This window comes from Rhinoraja longicauda, chromosome 29 (assembly GCF_053455715.1).
Source record: "Rhinoraja longicauda isolate Sanriku21f chromosome 29, sRhiLon1.1, whole genome shotgun sequence".
Classification (NCBI taxonomy): Eukaryota; Metazoa; Chordata; class Chondrichthyes; order Rajiformes; family Arhynchobatidae; genus Rhinoraja; species Rhinoraja longicauda.
Genome location: NC_135981.1, coordinates 2,307,689 through 2,324,905, shown reverse-complemented (window position 1 = coordinate 2,324,905; position 17,217 = coordinate 2,307,689). Strand labels below are relative to the sequence as shown.

At 47.3% G+C, this 17,217-nt stretch overlaps 1 protein-coding gene across 2 annotated transcripts in view; it reads right to left on the bottom strand.

Annotated features, from left to right (window-relative positions):
• Window positions 1-15,589, bottom strand: part of LOC144607627 (uncharacterized) — a 52,115-nt gene extending 36,526 nt beyond the window's left edge. For both annotated transcript variants that reach the window (XM_078424573.1, XM_078424572.1), the window contains exons 1-6: window positions 15,488-15,589; window positions 15,326-15,372; window positions 12,595-12,775; window positions 10,186-10,285; window positions 6,857-7,026; window positions 222-380 (exon numbers count right to left, since the gene is read on the bottom strand). In XM_078424573.1, the coding sequence (XP_078280699.1) occupies window positions 222-380; window positions 6,857-7,026; window positions 10,186-10,285; window positions 12,595-12,765 (600 nt within the window). In that variant the 5' untranslated portion in view covers window positions 12,766-12,775; window positions 15,326-15,372; window positions 15,488-15,589. The remainder of the gene's footprint in view (window positions 1-221; window positions 381-6,856; window positions 7,027-10,185; window positions 10,286-12,594; window positions 12,776-15,325; window positions 15,373-15,487) is intronic.
• Between the last annotated feature and the right edge of the window lie 1,628 nt (window positions 15,590-17,217).

Here is a 17,217-nt window from a genome sequence, read left to right as displayed (position 1 = left end):
TGTGCAGTTACCTGATCGATTCCCCTCATGACCACACACACCTCTGTAAGATCACCACTTCACCTCCTGCACTCCAAGGAATAAAGTCCTAGTTTGCCCAACCTCTCCCTATAGCTCAGGCCCTCAAGACCTGTCAACATCCTTAACATCTAACTTAACAGAATTAACAGGAGGGATATTTGAGAGCAAAATCAAGCAAGCCATTCAGAGTGTGACTGTACCTTATTTATCTCCAGCGCTGTACAATGTTCCTCCTTTTCCTTCGCTGCCTGGGTTTCAAGCTCTTTGATCTTTTCCTTCAAGGATGCATTTTCCTCTATTAACTTCAGATTGTTCTCGTTCAGCTCAATTTTCTCTCTTTCCGTTTCTTCTTGTTTCTCCTGTTGCAGGAGGAAATAGGAGACAAAATGTCAGGCAGACTGGAGAACAAGGGGAGAAGGCTGATGCTTCAGAGGCAACTCGCATCCTCTCTCAAAACTGGAGCTGCTCAAGCAAACATCCCAGTGATTGGGCCGGCCGACACTTCACAAAGGGCCGGTAGGAGGACCGGGGATCGAACCACCGACAAAGGTTGGCTGCTGGAAGTGCCACCCAGGGCACGAAGGCCGAAGAGGAGGGTGATGGCTAGCTGCTGAACCGTACAAGGGGTCGCCGAGAACAAGTAGTATAAGAAGATAACTGCAGATGCTGGTACAAATCAAAGGTATTTGTTCACAAGATGCTGGAGTAACTCAGCAGGTCAGGCAGCATCTCGGGAGAGAAGGAATGGGTGACGTTTCGGGTCGAGACCCTTCTTCAGACTGATGTCAGGGGGGCGGGACAGAGGAAGGATATAGGTGGCGACAGGAAGATAGAGGGAGATCTGGGAAGGAGGAGGGGACAGGAGGGACAGAGGAACTATCTAAAGTTGGAGAAGTCAATGTTCATACCACTGGGCTCAAGCTGCCCAAGCGAAATATGAGGTGCTGCTCCTCCAATTTCCGGTGGGTCTCACTATGGCACTGGAGGAGGCCCATGACAGAAAGGTCAGACTGGGAATGGGAGGGGGAGTTGAAGTGCTCGGCCACCGGGAGATCAGTTTGGTTAATGCGGACCGAGCGCAGGTGTTCAGCGAAGGGATCGCCGAGCCTGCGCTTGGTTTCGCCGATGAACAAAGTGAGATCTGGCGGGAGCGGGGGAGGAATGTGGTCGAGAACAAAGAGGGACCCACGGGACGGAGGGCCGCCGAGGTGAAAGAGGGACCTGGCGGGGCGGGGTGGGAAAGAGCCCGTGAGAACATCGAGGGACCATCGGGAGTCTGTTTACTTTTGTAACTTTGTCGGCCCCACATAAATGGCGACTCTTTGCGTTCTGTACGCACAAATAACAAAGTTCAGTGCCTAGGGACGTGTGAGAATAAAGAGTCATTGTTGGTGTGGTGGGGCAGCAGTCAGCATTGCTGCTCAGTGGGTCAGGCAGCACCTCTGGAGAAAAGGAATTGGTGACGTTTCGGGTCGAGACCTTTCTTCACGTCATAGACAATAGGTGCAGGAGGAGGCCATTCGGCCCTTCGAGCCAGCACCACCATTCAATGTGATCATGGCTGATCATTCTCAATCAGTACCCCGTTCCTGCCTTCTCCCCATACCCCCTGACTCCACTATCCTTAAGAGCTCTATCTAGCTCTCTCTTGAATGCATTCAGAGAATTGGCCTCCACTGCCTTCTGAGGCAGAGAATTCCACAGATTTACAACTCTCTGAGTGAAAAAGTTTTTCCTCATCTCTGTTCTAAATGGCCGACCCCTTATTCTTAAAGTAGTCATCTACTACTCCTCTCCAGAGATCACACCCAGAGAGTTGTGAATTTGTGGAATTCCCTGCCACAGAAGTCAGTGGAGGCCAATTCACTGGATGAATTTAAAAGAGAGTTAGATAGAGCTCAAGGGGCTAGTGGAATCAAGGGGTATGGGGAGAAGGCAGGCGCAGGTTACTGATGGTGGATGATCAGCCATGATCACAATGAATGGCGGTGTAGGCTCGAAGGGCCAAATGGCCTCCTCCTGCACCTATTTTCTATTTTTCTATGTTTCTATGCTGCCCGACCTGCTGAGTTACTCCAGCATTTTGTCTACCTTTGGTGTAAAGCAGCATCTAGAGTTCCTTCCTGAGCAACATGGATGCTCCACAGCTTGAGGGACCCAACCTCAGGTGCTGCATGCAAGAAGTTTGCACCGTTCACCAAGGTGTGGGGCAGCAGCGAGGCAAAGGGGGAGTAGATGTATGTGCGAGCCAGGTGACTCTGTCCGTTCATTGTTGCCTGGTACCGAGATGCAATTAAACACTTTTTGTTTTGCTTGCTCGCCAGGTAAAAGCGATCAGCCACTGCTACAATCAAAAACATTTGTACACGACCACAACAGATGGTGCAAACTGAGAGGAAACAGCGTGGACACAAGATGCTGGAGTAACTCAGCGGGCCAGGCATCATCTCGGGAGAGGAGTGTGTCTCGACCCGAAACGTCACCCGTTCCTTCTCTCCCAAGATGCTAACTGATCCGCTGAGTTCCTCCAGCATTTTGTGTCTACCTTCGGTTAAAACCAGCATCTGCAGTTTTTTTCTATGCAGAATACGGTGGTACATTTCAGAGGACCGAGTTGCCAGCCAACATGGACTTCCTGGGTCAAACGGATACAGTCTTGAGATTATAAATAAGACTTCATCAACTCTTACAAGCAAGTCAACCTACAACTGGAGCCACGGACAGTACATTTAATACAGATGGCTTTAAGCCGATGTGTTTGGATTATTTAAACATCCGTAATTGGGAGCAGATTTGGAGGACAGGTATGAAAATCCACCAAGGAATCTACAAATTAATCTCCACCCTAAACACAGCACTTAGTTCCTTATTCAACCAATTCATTGTAGAAATAAGGATGCTGGTTAACAAAATAAACATACACAAATTGCTGGAGTAACTCAGCGGGTCAGGCAGCATCTCTGGAGAACGTAGTCTGAAGAAGGGTCTCGACCCAAAATGTCACCCATTCCTTCTCTCCTGAGATGCTGCCTGACCTGCTGAGTTACTCCAGCATTTTGTGTCTACCTTCGATTTGAACCAGCATTTGCAGTTATGTTCCTACACATAGATGGAGGATGTTCAGTCAAGAGTCTGAAGAAGAGTCTGGGCTTGTATTCACTGGAGTTTAGAAGGATGAGAGGGGATCTTATGGAGAAATATACAATTATAAAAGGACTGGACAAGCTAGGTGCAGGAAAGATGTTCCCAACGTTGGGCAAGTCCAGAACCAGGGGCCACAGTCTAACAATAATGGGGAGGCCATTTAAAACTGAAGTGAGAAGAAACTTTTTCACCCAGAGAGTTGTGAATTTGTGGAATTCTCTGCCACAGAAGGCAGTGGAAGCCAATTCACTGGATGAATTTAATAGAGTTAGATAGAGCTCTGGGGGCTAGCGGAATCAAGGGATATGGGGAGAAGGCAGGCACAGGTTACTGATTGTGGATGATCAGCCGTGATCACAATTAATGGCGGTGCTGGCTCAAAGGGCTAAAAGGCCTCTTCCTGCACCTATTTTCTATGTAAGAAGGGTCTTATTCGGAAACCACCTATCCTTGTTCTCCAGACCCACTGAGTTACTCCTCCACTGGGTTTTCATTGCTGGTTGATACAGATAGAAATGGAGACGCAAGAGACCGCTGATGGTGGGGTCTCGAGCAAATCACAAAGTGCTGGAGGAACTCAGCGGGTCCCGCAGTCAGGATGGAACCCGGGTCTGTGAGGCAGCAAATCTAACGCTGCTCCACCGTGTCCGTTGCAAAGTGAACTCAGCTTTACTCTCAGGGGTGGGCTAGACTCACAGCTCCATTTCATCCCATTTTAAAGGGGCTGTTTAACTTGCAGTATGGAAATTGGAGATAAGAACGTCCCGTCCCGTCCCCCCAAGAACATTCCAGCATTCCCAGGTCTTTTTTTTTTATTGGAGCAAGAAAAAAAGGCGGTGAGGAAGAGCACTGTCAGCATTCCGCAGAGTGCTGGCCGGCCGGTGAAAGGACTGCCTGATGACATCTGGCAGTAGAACACATACTCAGGGTCACAGATAAAGGAAAAGCAGACCACGGCTCACTTTTATGAGCATTACTGATTTAAAACATTCGCAACTTAGATTCCTAGATAAAAAGTGTAACCGCAGCCAACATTCACACCGAGAAGCCCTGCAGTCTCACCTAACTTTTGGAGAATGTCAAAATATAAATCCCTGCCTCTTAAAACCCACCCTGCAAACTTCAGCAGTGCTTGCCAGGAGACTTGTGAAAAGATGAACGATATCGAAATCAACCCGAGGAGTAATACGACTTTAATCGTAGCAAGAGGCAGGGGAAGCATGACCACTGGCATTTCACAGTTCATTGACTCTGGAGTTATTCAGGACTGTCACATCCAACTCCAGATACCAATTAGATTACCGGCCACAATTCCACTGAAATACATTTAATTTAGCTTAGAGATACAGCGCGGAAACAGGCCCTTCGGCCCACCGAGTCCACGCCGACCAGCGATCCCCGCACGCGAACATTATCCTGCACACACTTGGGACAATTACAATTTTACCAAAGCTAATTAGCCTACAAATCTGCAGGTCTTTGGAGTGTGGGAGGAAACCAGTGCACCTGGAGAAAACACACGCAGGTCATGGGGAGAACGGACAAACTCCAAACACACAGCACCCGTAGTCAGGATCGAACCCAGGTCTATGGTAGCAACTCTACCTCTGCACCACTGTTCTGCCCTTCAATGGTTCTATGCATTATGAAAGTCAAAGACAATCCATTTTGTTTCAAAGAAGATGCTATTTTTAACCCTGTCCTGTCTTTTTGTAAAGGCAAGGAACTTCACATGCTGGAATCTTGCGTGGAGAACAAAGGGCGGCATGGTGGCGCAGCGGTAGAGTTGCTGCCTTACAGCGAATGCAGCGCCGGAGACTCAGGTTCGATCCTGACTACGGGCGCCGTCTGTACGGAGTTTGTACGTTCTCCCCGTGACCTGCGTGGGTTTTCTCCGAGATCTTCGGTTTCCTCCCATACTCCAAAGACGTACAGGTTTGTAGGTTAATTGACTGGGTAAATGTAAAAAAAAATAAAAATTGTCCCTTGTGTGTATAGGGTAGTGTTGATGTGCGGGGATCGCTGGGCGGCACGGACTCGGTGGGCCGAAGGGCCTGTTTCCGCGCTGTATCTCTAAATCTAAATCTAAAAGGTGCTGGAGTCGCACTGTGGGTCAAGCAATATCTCTGGAGGACAGAGAGGCAACGTTTTGGGTTAAGACTTTCGGCCTAGAGAAAGGTACCGACCTGAAATGTTAGGATAGAGTGAAATTATTTTTCTTGCATATAGTTCAGTAAAAGTATTACTATACAGAAGCACAATCTTAGATTAAGTAAACGTGTATCGGAATAGCACACTGGGACAGTACACAAGTGGCCAGGGTTTGGTCCCACCTTTTAGGCCCTATTCAAATAATTACACACAATGATGAAGTAAACCCTAGAAATTGTAGGAATTGACCTAATGATTTACATGTCAGATAAACAGCAATGTGACAGTGTGCATGACTTTGAAAGAGAACCCACGCTGAGCATCGATCTCCCGTTCACACGAGTTCTATGTCATCTCATTTTCTCATCCACTCCCAGATTCTAGGGGTAGTTTTACAGAGGCCAATTAGCCTACAATTCTGTTAGTCTTAAAGATGTAGGAGGAAAGAGCTCTTAGGGTTAGCAGAATCAAGGGGTATGGGGAGAAGGCAGGAACGGGGACACGATTGTGGATGATCAGCCATGATTGCATTGAATGGCAGTGCTGGCTCGAAGGGCCAAATCTCAAGTCAAGTCAAGTTTATTTGTCACGTACACATACGCGATGTGCAGTGAAATGAAAGTGGCAATGCCTGCGGATTGTGCAAAAAAAAAGTTACAATTACAGCATATAAATTAAAAATAATACAGAAAAGAAAATATAGTCCCTGGAGTTATAATAGTTAACAGTCCTGATGGCCTGTGGGAAGAAACTCCGTCTCATCCTCTCTGTTTTCACAGCGTGACAGCGGAGGCGTTTGCCTGACCGTAGCAGCTGGAACAGTCCGTTACTGGGGTGGTAGGGGTCCCCCATAATGTTGCTGGCTCTGGATCTGCACCTCCTGATGTATAGGTCCTGCAGGGGGGCGAGTGTAGTTCCCATGGTGCGTTCTGCCGAACACACTACTCTCTGCAGGGCCTTCCTGGCCTGGCCTACTCCTGCACCTATTGTCTAGGTATCTATGTAGATATGAAATTGGGGGGCCACAAAGAAAACATGCAAACCCCACACAGTCAGAATCAGAGGTCAGAATTATGTTCATAAGGGACAGGAGCAGAATTAGGCCATTCGGCCCATCAAGTCTACTCCACCATTCAATCATGGCTGATCCATCTTCCCCTTTTAACCCCATTTTCCTGCCTTCTCCCCATAACCCAACATCCGTACTAATCAAGAATCTACCTCTGCAGTAGAAATATCCATTGACTTGGCCTCTGCAGGCTGTGGTGATGAATTCCACAGATTCACCGCCCTCTGATTAAAGAAATGTCTTTTCATCTCCTTCCTAAATGAACGTCCTTTAATTCTGAGGCTGTGACCTCTGGTCCTAGACTCTCCCACTAGTGGAAAGATCCTCTCCACATCTACTCGACACAGCCCTTTCACTATTCGGAACCAAACCCGGACCTCTGGCGCTGTGAGGCAGCGGCTCCACCCGCCGCACCACTGAGCCCACTCAGATGACTGAGAAAAGGAGTGTGTTTTAAAAGAAAAAGCTCACTTGTGTCGTGATGATGAGCATCTCTTGAGCGGAATCACTTTCCAGCCGTTCAGGTGTGTTGTGGCTCATAACCCGGAACCCAAACGGAGTGCTGGCCCCACGGACCTCCCCCCTCTGTGTGACGTAGCAAAACTGGTAGAAGTCATTTTCATCCTTTGGAAGATAATAAGCTGGAAAAAAACCCCACACGTTTGCATGATTAGCTTTATTGGTTAATGGTTTCCATCACAAGAAGCATTATAATAGACAATAGGTGCAGGAGTAGGCCATTCGGCCCTTCGAGCCAGCACCACCATTCAATGTGATCATGGCTGATCATTCTCAATCAGTACCCCGTTCCTGCCTTCTCCCCATACCACCTGACCGCTATCCTTAAGAGCTCTATCTAGCTCTCTCTTGAATGCATTCAGAGAATTGGCCTCCACTGCCTTCTGAGGCAGAGAATTCCACAGATTCACAACTCTCTGACTGAATAATCTTCAAAACAAAGGTACAGACGAAACCCTCATCATGATCATGTTTACATACTGTACGGGAACAGACGCTTCTGCCCCCAATGTCCGTGATAACCATGATGCCAAGTTAAACTAGTCTCCACTGCCGTCTGAAGAAGGCTCTCGACCCAAAATGTCACCCATTCCTTCCATCCACAGATGCTGCCTGGCCGGCTGAGTTACTCCAGCTTTTTGAGTCTAATCTCCACAGCCTGCAGGCAATCCATATCCATGTGCCTAAAAGCATCTAAAATGCCACTCTAGTACCGACTGCCATCACCACCACTGACAGCACCCACCCACCACCCTCTGTGTAAAAAACGTGCCCTACAGATCTTCTTTAAACTTCTCCCCCTCACCTTAAAGCTATGCCCTCTGGCCTTTGACATTTCTACCCTTTTACTTTGCAACTAAAGTACTCATTGCATTATTTTTTCAATTCAAGAATATTGTACCTTTGCATGACTATTGATAAAGTATTGGTCAAAGTTGATCTTGCAATGGTTTAGTGTTGTCACATGACTGTGGTACAGTCGGTAACTTTGTTTTGCATGCTTTCCAGGCAAAACATACTTTCCATGAGCACATCAGGTAGTGCAAAACATAAGACTTGTGAAGAAGGGTCTCGACCCGAAATGTCACCTATTCATGTACTCCAGAAATGCTCCCTGCCCTGCTGAGTTATTCCAGCACTTTTTGTAATAACCAGCATCTGCAGTTTTTTGTTTCTACAATCATGTGAAAAGTTGTTTATACTGTTTATATTGATAATCAAAAAGTGTATTTAAGTTGCACCATGGAGAGATTGAAAATTCATTTTCAGATACATGGAAATCAAAATCTATTGTGGGCAACCGTGAATGTGCAGCTGTTAAAAAAAGGACCCACTTCATTATCCTCTCCGTGTGAAGAACATTAGCTTTGTTATCCAGTCTGGTGCGTGGAGCCCAGAACCAGGGGCCACAGTTTAAGAATAAGGGGTAGGCCATTTAGAACGGAGATGAGGAAAAACTTTTTCAGTCAGAGAGTTGTAAATCTGTGGAATTCACTGCCTCAGAAGGCAGTGGAGGCCATTTCTCTGAATGCATTCAAGAGAGAGCTAGATAGAGCTCTTAACAATAGCGGAGTCAGGGGGTATAGAAACATAGAAACTAGGTGCAGGAGTAAGCCCTTCGGCCCTTCGAGCCTGCACCGCCATTCAATATGATCATGGCTGATCATCCAGCTCAGTAACCTGTACCTGCCTTCTCTCCATACCCCCTGATCCCTTTAGCCACAAGGGCCACATCTAACTCCCTCTTGAATATAGCCAATGAACTGGCCTCAAGTACCTTCTGTGGCAAAGAATTCCACAGACTCACCACTCTCTGTGTGAAGAAATGTTTTCTCATCTCGGTCCTAAAAGACTTCCCCCTTATCCTTAAGCTGTGACCCCTGGTTCTGGACTCCCCCAACATCGGGAACAATCTTCCCGCATCTAGCCTCTCCAACCCCTTAAGAATTTTATATGTTTCTAAAAGATCCCCCCTCAGTCTTCTAAATTCCAGCGAGTACAAGCCTAGTCTATCCAGTCTTTCTTCATATGAAAGTCCCGCCATCCCAGGGATCAATCTGGTGAACCTGCTCTGTACTCCCTCTAAGGCAATGGGGAAAAGGCAGGAACGGGGTACTGATTGAGAATGATCAGCCATGATCACATTGGATGGTGGTGCTGGCTCGAAGGGCCAAAATGGCCTCCTCCTGCACCTATTGTCTATTGACTTTCGATAGACACAAAATGCTGGAGTAACTCAGCGGGACAGGCCTCATCTCTGGGCTTTACCAGCCATAACTTTACCCGTCTTCCAGAATAGCCAAACTAACCACTCAATTTATAACTACAACCAGCCTCACATTGTCAGTGATAAGTTCCAGCCTCACCAACATCACCTGCATTCACAGAATGAGTAATTAACATGAACTAAGATCTCCACCATGTGCAACATGAGGCTCCCTTTTGGCCAATACAGATAATCCTTGATATGACTGATTATCCGGGGGGGGGGGGGGAGAATTCCACAGATTCACAACTCTCTGGGTGAAAAAGGTTTTCCTCATTGCACTAGCGTCGATCTAAGTAATCGCTTGTCAATGTCAATGGCCTCCCGCAGTGTAACCAGCAGCCTGTGTTCTTAAAGAGTCAGTGACAAGCATGATGCTAAGTTGAACTAAATTCCGCTGCCCGAAGAAGGGTCTCAACCTGAAACGTCACCTCTCCAGAGACGCTGCCTGTCCTGCTGAGTTAGAAACATAGAAAAACAGATGCAGGAGGAGGCCATTTGGCCCTTCGAGCCAGCACCACCATTCTATATGATCATGGCTGATCATCAAAAATCAGTACCCCATTCCTGCTTTTTTCCCCAAATCTCTCAATTCCCTTAGCCCTAAGAGCTAAATCTAGCTCTCTCTTGAATACATCCAGTGAATTAGCCTCCACTGCCTTCTGAGGGGTGGGGGGGGGGGGGGGGGGGGAATTTCACAGATTCACAACTCTCTGGGTGAAAAAGGTTTTCCTCATCTTTACTCCAGCTTTTTGTTTTAGTTCCTTCCTACACCAGTCACCGCTGCTTGCAGTCCATCCATATACTTCCATCCCCTGCATATCCATGTGCCTGTGTAAATCCCTCTACAATGTCACTATCATATCTGCCGCCACCACCACCTCTGGCAGCATGTTCCAGGCATCTACCATGACTGTGAAAATGTTCTGTTATCGCCACTATCCATTGTAAAGAGGTCTGTAACAATGAGGCAAGACTGCACGCTGGCGAGATTGGAGACTTTGAAAGTTCTTACCCTCAAACGTCACTTGTTGTTGCCGCTCGACATGACCGTCCCCCTTTGGCAGAGGAGCCCAAACAAAAGTGTGGTAATCTCGGGCTGTGCTCCAACCAACCTACACGCAAAGGAAAATAAACAACAATAAACCGACCTCACCAAACAGCTGTGGAAACGCATCGGTGGAAAGTTTATTCTCAAAGTCAAAAAAGATTGAATAAGTCTAGTTTAGTTTAGAGATACGGCGCGTAAACAGACCGAGTCCGTGCCGACCAGCATTCCCGTACACGAACATCATCCTACACACTGGGAACAATTTACAATTTTACCGAAGCCAAATAACCTCTAAACCTGTGAGTCTTTGGAGTGTGGGAGGAAACCGGAGCACCCGGAGAAAACCTACGCGGGTCACGGGGAGAACGTACAAACTCTGTACAGACGGCACCGGTGGTCAGGATCGAACCCGGGTCTCCGGCGCAATAAGGCAGAAACTTTACCACGGCACCAAGCAAGGATATTTTTATTGCCAACTCAGAAGGTTCAGGACAGAAATGGCAAGCAGAAAGGTCACCGAGTCGTTGATTGTCCAGCACAAACAGACTTTGTTCAGTGGTGATCACATTGTTGTGTACAGGAGGTGCCTGTGTACACATTGACTGCTACCCATCTCATGTTACAAACCTAGAAGGTCAGTGCAGTGGCTCATCCAAAACACAACACTTCTAGAAATTACACGCTGGGATTTAGAAGATTGAGGGGGGATCTTATAGAAACGTACAAAATTCTTAAGGGGTTGGACAGGCTAGATGCAGGAAGATTGTTCCCGATGTTGGGGAAGTCCAGAACAAGGGGTCACAGTTTAAGGATAAGGGGGAAGTCTTTTAGGACCGAGATGAGAAAGTTTTTTTTCACACAGAGTGGTGAATCTGTGGAATTCTCTGCCACAGAAGTTAGTTGAGGCCAGTTCATTGGCTATATTTAAGAGGGAGTTAGATGTGGCCCTTGTGGCTAAAGGGATCAGGGGGTATGGAGAGAAGGCAGGTACGGGATACTGAGTTGGATGATCAGCCATGATCATATTGAATGGCGGTGCAGGCTCGAAGGGCCGAATGGCCTACTCCTGCACCTATTTTCTATGTTTCTATGACACAAAAGCAAAACACTTGGACTATTGCGAGCAGTTTTGGGCTCCACATCTGAGGAAGGATGTGCTGACGTTGAGGGTGCAGAGGAGGTTCACGAGAATGATTCCAGGGATGATTGGGTTAACATATGATCAGCGTCTGACGGCACTGGGCCTGTACTCGTTGGAGTTTAGAAGGATGAGGTTGGGACCTCATTGAAACTTCCCGAATACTGAAAGGCCTGGACAGAATGGATGTGGGGAGGATGTTTCCACTAGTGGGAGTGTCTGGGGCCAAAGGCTCAGAATAAAAGAGTGTACCCGTAGATAGGAGATATTTATTTAGTCAGGGGGTGGTGAATCTGCGGAATTCATTGCCCCAGAAGGCGGTGGAAGCCATCAAATGATATTTTTAAGGTGGAGATGGATAGATTCTTGATTAGTACAGGTGTCAGGGGTTATGAGGATAAGGCAGGAGAATGGGGTTATGAGGGAAAGAGAGATCAGACATGATTGAGTTTTGGAGTAGACTTGATGGTCCAAATGGGCTAATTCTGTTCCGACGACTAATGAACTTATGAAATACTGGAAATGCCAGATATTTGAAATTAAAAAGGAAAATGCCAAAATTAATCAACAGTTGTTGGGAAGAAGCTATTCATGAGCCTGGAGTTCACGGTTTTCAGTCTTCTATGCCTTCATGCTGGTGGTAGGAGTGAAATGAGAGTGTGGCCAGGGTGTTATGGGTCTTTGATGATGCTGGATGCCAGGAAAGACAACAAACCCAGCTGGTGGAGGAGTGGCCTCACAACATCAGAGACCCAGTGTACGATCCTGACCTCCACTGCTGTCAGTGTGGAGTTTGCATGTTCTCCCTCTGGTCACATCTACGCCCGTTTTCTTTTCATTAATAAGTAAAAAACAATGGGCGGCACGCCACGGTGGCACAGCGGCAGAGTTGCTGCCTTACAGCGCCAGTTACCCAGTCCCGGGTTCGATCTTGATCACGGGTGCTTATCTGTACGGAGTTTGTACCTTCTCCCCTTGTCCTGCATGGGTTTTCTCCAAGATCTTCGGTTTCCTCCCACACCCCAAAGATGTACAGGTTTGTAAGTTAATTGGCTTGGTATGAATGTAAATTGTCCCTGGTGTGTGTAGGATAGTGTTAATGTGCGGGGATCGCTGGTCGGTGCGGGCCTGTTCCCGCGCTGTGTCTCTGAAGTAAACCATGAGCATGCATACTGTGACACTGTTCCTTTTTGTCACACCTCACTCCAACATGCATTCGGAAAAAAAATTCCTACCTTGAAAATTCCAATCCAATCCTTCTTGTGGGCTGCGATCTTGGATGTCAGAGTGTAGTTGCATTTTACTGGAATGTCGGTCATGTACAGTTTTTCCACATTGACGAAGATAACCTGGGCAAAGGTGCTGGAATACATTGTCGCGATGTCATGTTCTAGATCTTCGTTCATTGTGAGTGGTCTGACAACACACAGAAATAAATTGCATTTAGTAAACCGAAAAACACCACCGACTCTTTGAGAATTCGAGTTCAGAAAAAAGAAAAACACCTTAAAAAGACAGAAAGTGCTCGGAGAATAACTCCTCAGGTCAGGCAGCATCACGAGATACCATGGATAGGTGATGTTTTGGATCAGGGAGGCATGGTGGTACAGCAGTAGAGTTGCTGCTGTAAAGCGCCAGAGGCCCGGGTTTGATCCTGACTACGGGTGCTGTCTGTGCAGAGTCTGCACGTTCTCGCTGTGACCGCGTGGGTTTTCTCCAGCGCTCTGGTTTCCTCCCACACTCCAAAGACGTGCAGGTTTGTAGGTTAATTGGCTTTGATAAAATTGTAACTAGTGAGTCGCATAGTGAACGGGGGTGATTGGCATGGACACAGTGGGCTGAAGGGCCTGTTTCCACATTGTATATCTCTCTAAAGTTTAAGGACCCTTCTTCAGACCTGTAACGTCACCTATCCGTGTTCTTCAGAGATGCTGCCTGACCCGTTGAGTTAATCCAGCACTTTGTCTCGTTTTTGGTAAACCAGTGCTTGCAGTTCCTTGTGTGCACAAGAAAAAACATCCTGTCATGTAGCATCTGCCTTATCCTTATCCAAAAAGTGCTCCGCAAGCAATGGACTATCTTTGCAGTGTGGATACTATTTTGTATCACTACAGAGATGAAGACCATATCCAGGGGTCTCCAAGGCAACTGGCATATTGGGAAAATATTTTTTTTTAAACACCAGAATGAATTTCAGTTGTGTCTCGGAAACAACTGAATAAAAAAAGTTGGTTCCCCATATTTGTTTTTCCCCATATGTCAAGATGGCGAGAGGAATAAAGGGTGTTACGAGTTTATGCAGAGAATTCAATCAAATAGCAGAAATCCCCAGATGGACGTGAACTATTGTGTTCTCTCCAACACGCACTGACGAGCAGATATCCCATAGCACCTGTAATACACATGTCTTTGATATTTATACACAGTGCTTCACAAAACCTGCACACCACATGTTATTTTAATGTCAGAAATCCAGGGAGCCGTCAATTTAATACAAATTGGAAATAATAGAACTAGTAAATCATTTTTTCTGTAGTCAGTGATATTATTGCCAAAACCAAGGGTTTGCTTACTGAGTGTTGGGGGGAGGGGGGAGAGGGGACAATCCAAGCCCAGAGACATTTAGCACATTGATCCTTCCCATGAACTGAATATTAGATTGATAACATCCATGAACTAACTGCCCTGTCACCAACTAGGGAGTGGTCCTTGCCTCCCATCTACCTCATTGGAGACCTATGAACATCTCTAATCAGATAGACAGAATTAGATAGAGTCCGAAGAAGGGTCTCAACCTGAAACATCACCCATTCCTTCTCGCCAGATATGCTGCCTGTCCCGCTGAGTTACTCCGGCATTTTGTGTCTATCAGTGCAAACCAGCATCTGCAGTTCCTTTCTACATATCTTTAATCAGACTTTACAGGACTTTATCTTGCACTAAACATTATAATCTTTATCCTGTATCTGTACACTGTGGACAGCTTGATTATAATCATGTATCGTTTTTTTTGCTGACTGGATAGCACGCATCAAACAGCTTTTCACTGTACCTCAATGCACATGACAATGATAAACTAATCTAAACTAGCCTATCTTGGCATTGTGTTTGACAAAGGCATCGTGGGCTTGCTCCTTCTGTGTTCTACATTCAGGTACAAAGAAATTCCAAATGCAGCAATCCACCAGGCCTTTTAATTTTCTTATCGTTAGCAATAAATGGTGAACTCCAGTCACTTCAACATCTGGAAAGCCCTGCATCTCCAGTCACCTCTCCCTCCCCATCTCTACTCACCCCCTTCCCCACCATTCACCACCCACCCACTCCCATCTACAGCGCCCCCCCCCCAATGTCCAGTCTCCCACTAACCCGCATCTTTAGTCACCACTCCTCCCAACCATCTCTAATCACCCCTTCCCCCCACTCCAATCACCTCCTCCAGTCTTTTCCTCCCAATCTCCAGTCTCTCCCACCCCAATTTCTTGGGGGCACCACCCAATGCCATCTCCAATCTTCATCCCCAATCTCCAGTTACCACACCCCTGGTAACTCCAATGAACGGATTTGTGGAAGGGACCCAAATCCTTCCCTCCTCCCCCATTCTTCTCCACCTTCTCTCTCTCCCCTTCCCTCCCTCTCCCTCCCTCTCTCACCCCTCCCCCCTTCCCTCTCTCTCTCTCTCCCTTCCATTCTCTCCCCCTTCCCTTCCCTCCCTCCCCTTCCTCTCCCCCATTTCCTCCCTCTCCCCATCCCTCCCTCTTCTCTCTTTCCCCTTCCCCCCCTCTTCTCTCTCCCCCCCTCCTCTCTCCCCTCTCCCCCTCCCTCTCCCCCTTCCCCTCCCCCTTCCCTCCCTCTCCCCCCTTCCCTCCCTCTCTCCCTCCCTCTCTCCCCCAATGCCATGACCATTAACCGCATCAAACACGAGTGAAGGACATTGAACAGAGAGTGCAGCAACTCCAACCTTACCGAGTTGAGACGTGTGAAAGGACGGACCTGACTCACCAGGATTAGAACTGAAAGTGAAAGCACAATTTTTTTAATACGCAGCCACATAGGACAATAACAGAAATAAAGGATTAAAAGGAGATGGAGGAGGGTGGGGGGGGGGGAAACAAATAAGATACCAACTTTTCTGCGCTGGCCCAGGTTATGCTTCAAGTCATCAGAAAGTTTCCCGGTGTAGCCAATGCCGAGTGCGTCACAAACCCACCTGCCGGGCTTGTTGCCGCAAGGCACGCTGGGGGCTGTAGTCCCCAAGTCGGCCTCTCGCCCACAGAGCCTGCGCAGACCCAGGCCGGGCGGACTACAACACCCGGCAGCCTCTGCTCCCCATTCCCCACTGGGACTTAATGACATCGTTATGGGGGAGTTTGTCCCTGGAGTGAAACCAAGTCCAGAGTAGGAATGGAAATATGAGAGCTGATAATTGGCAACAGGCTAGGCTAGGCCTTGGGCAGCCTGCAGAATAATAAGACAATTTGATAGACAATAGACAATAGGTGCAGGAGGAGGCCATTCAGCCCTTCGAGCCAGCACCGCCATTCAATGTGATCATGGCTGATCATTCTCAATCAGTACCCCATTCCTGCCTTCTCCCCATACCCCCTGACTCCGCTATTCTTAAGAGCTCTATCTAGCTCTCTCTTGAATGCATTCAGAGAATTGGCCCCCACTGCCTTCTGAGGCAGAGAATTCCACAGATTCACAACTCTCTCGTCCCCCTGCAGGACCTATACATCAGGAGGTGCAGATCCAGAGCAAGCAAGATCATGAGGGACCCCTACCACCCCAGTAACGGACTGTTCCAGATGCTACGATCAGGCAAACGCCTCCACTGTCACGCTGTGAAAACGGAGAGGATGAGACGGGGTTTCTTCCCACAGGCCATCAGGACTGTCAACGTTTATAACTCCAGAGACTAAATATTTGTCTACACTATAGTAACTTATTAACTTTATTTATATGCTGTAACTGTAATTTTTTTTTGTGCACAATCCGCAGGCATTGCCACTTTCATTTCACTGCATATCGTGTATGTGTATGTGACAAATAAACTTGACTTGACTTGAAAAGGTTTTTCCTCATCTCAGATAAATCTGCCTGAGCAGAAATGATGGGAAACAATATATGTATATAATCAGTTATTTATTCACAAAAAGCTGGAGTAACTCAGCAGGTCAGGCAGCATCTCAGGAGAGAAGGAATGGGTGACGTTTCTGCAGACTGAAGAAGGGTCTCGACCCAAAATGTCACCCATTCCTTCTCTCCTGAGATGCTGCCTGACCTGCTGAGTTACTCCAGCATTTTGTGAATGTATAAAATCAGAAACAGAATAGCCTTTATTGTCATCCAAAAAAACAAGACTTTTGGACGAAATTCTGTTACCCACAGTCCAACAATAAGAGCAATTAAAATAAGCAATAACACACACAATCACAAACCAACACAAAACAAAAAAAGAAGAAACATCCATCACAGTGAGTCTCCTCCAGTCACCTCCTCACTGTGATGGAAGGCCAGAATGTATTTTCTCTTCCCCTGCCTTCTTCTCCCGCGGTCAGGCTGTTGAAGTTGCCACGTTCCAGGCCGTGCCGGACGGTGAAAGGTCCGCAGCATGGGAAGGAAGTGCAGATGCTGCTTTACACTGAAGATAGACACAAAATGCTAGAGAAACTCAGCGGGACAGGCAGCATCTCTGGAGAGAAGAAAATGGGTGATGTTTCGGGTCAATTCTGGAGTCTGAAGAAGGGCCTCGACCCGAAACGTCACCCATACCTTCTCTCCAGAGATGCTGCCTGTCCCGCTGAGTTACTCCAGCATTTTGTGTCTACTTTTGGTTTAAACCAGCATCTGCAGTT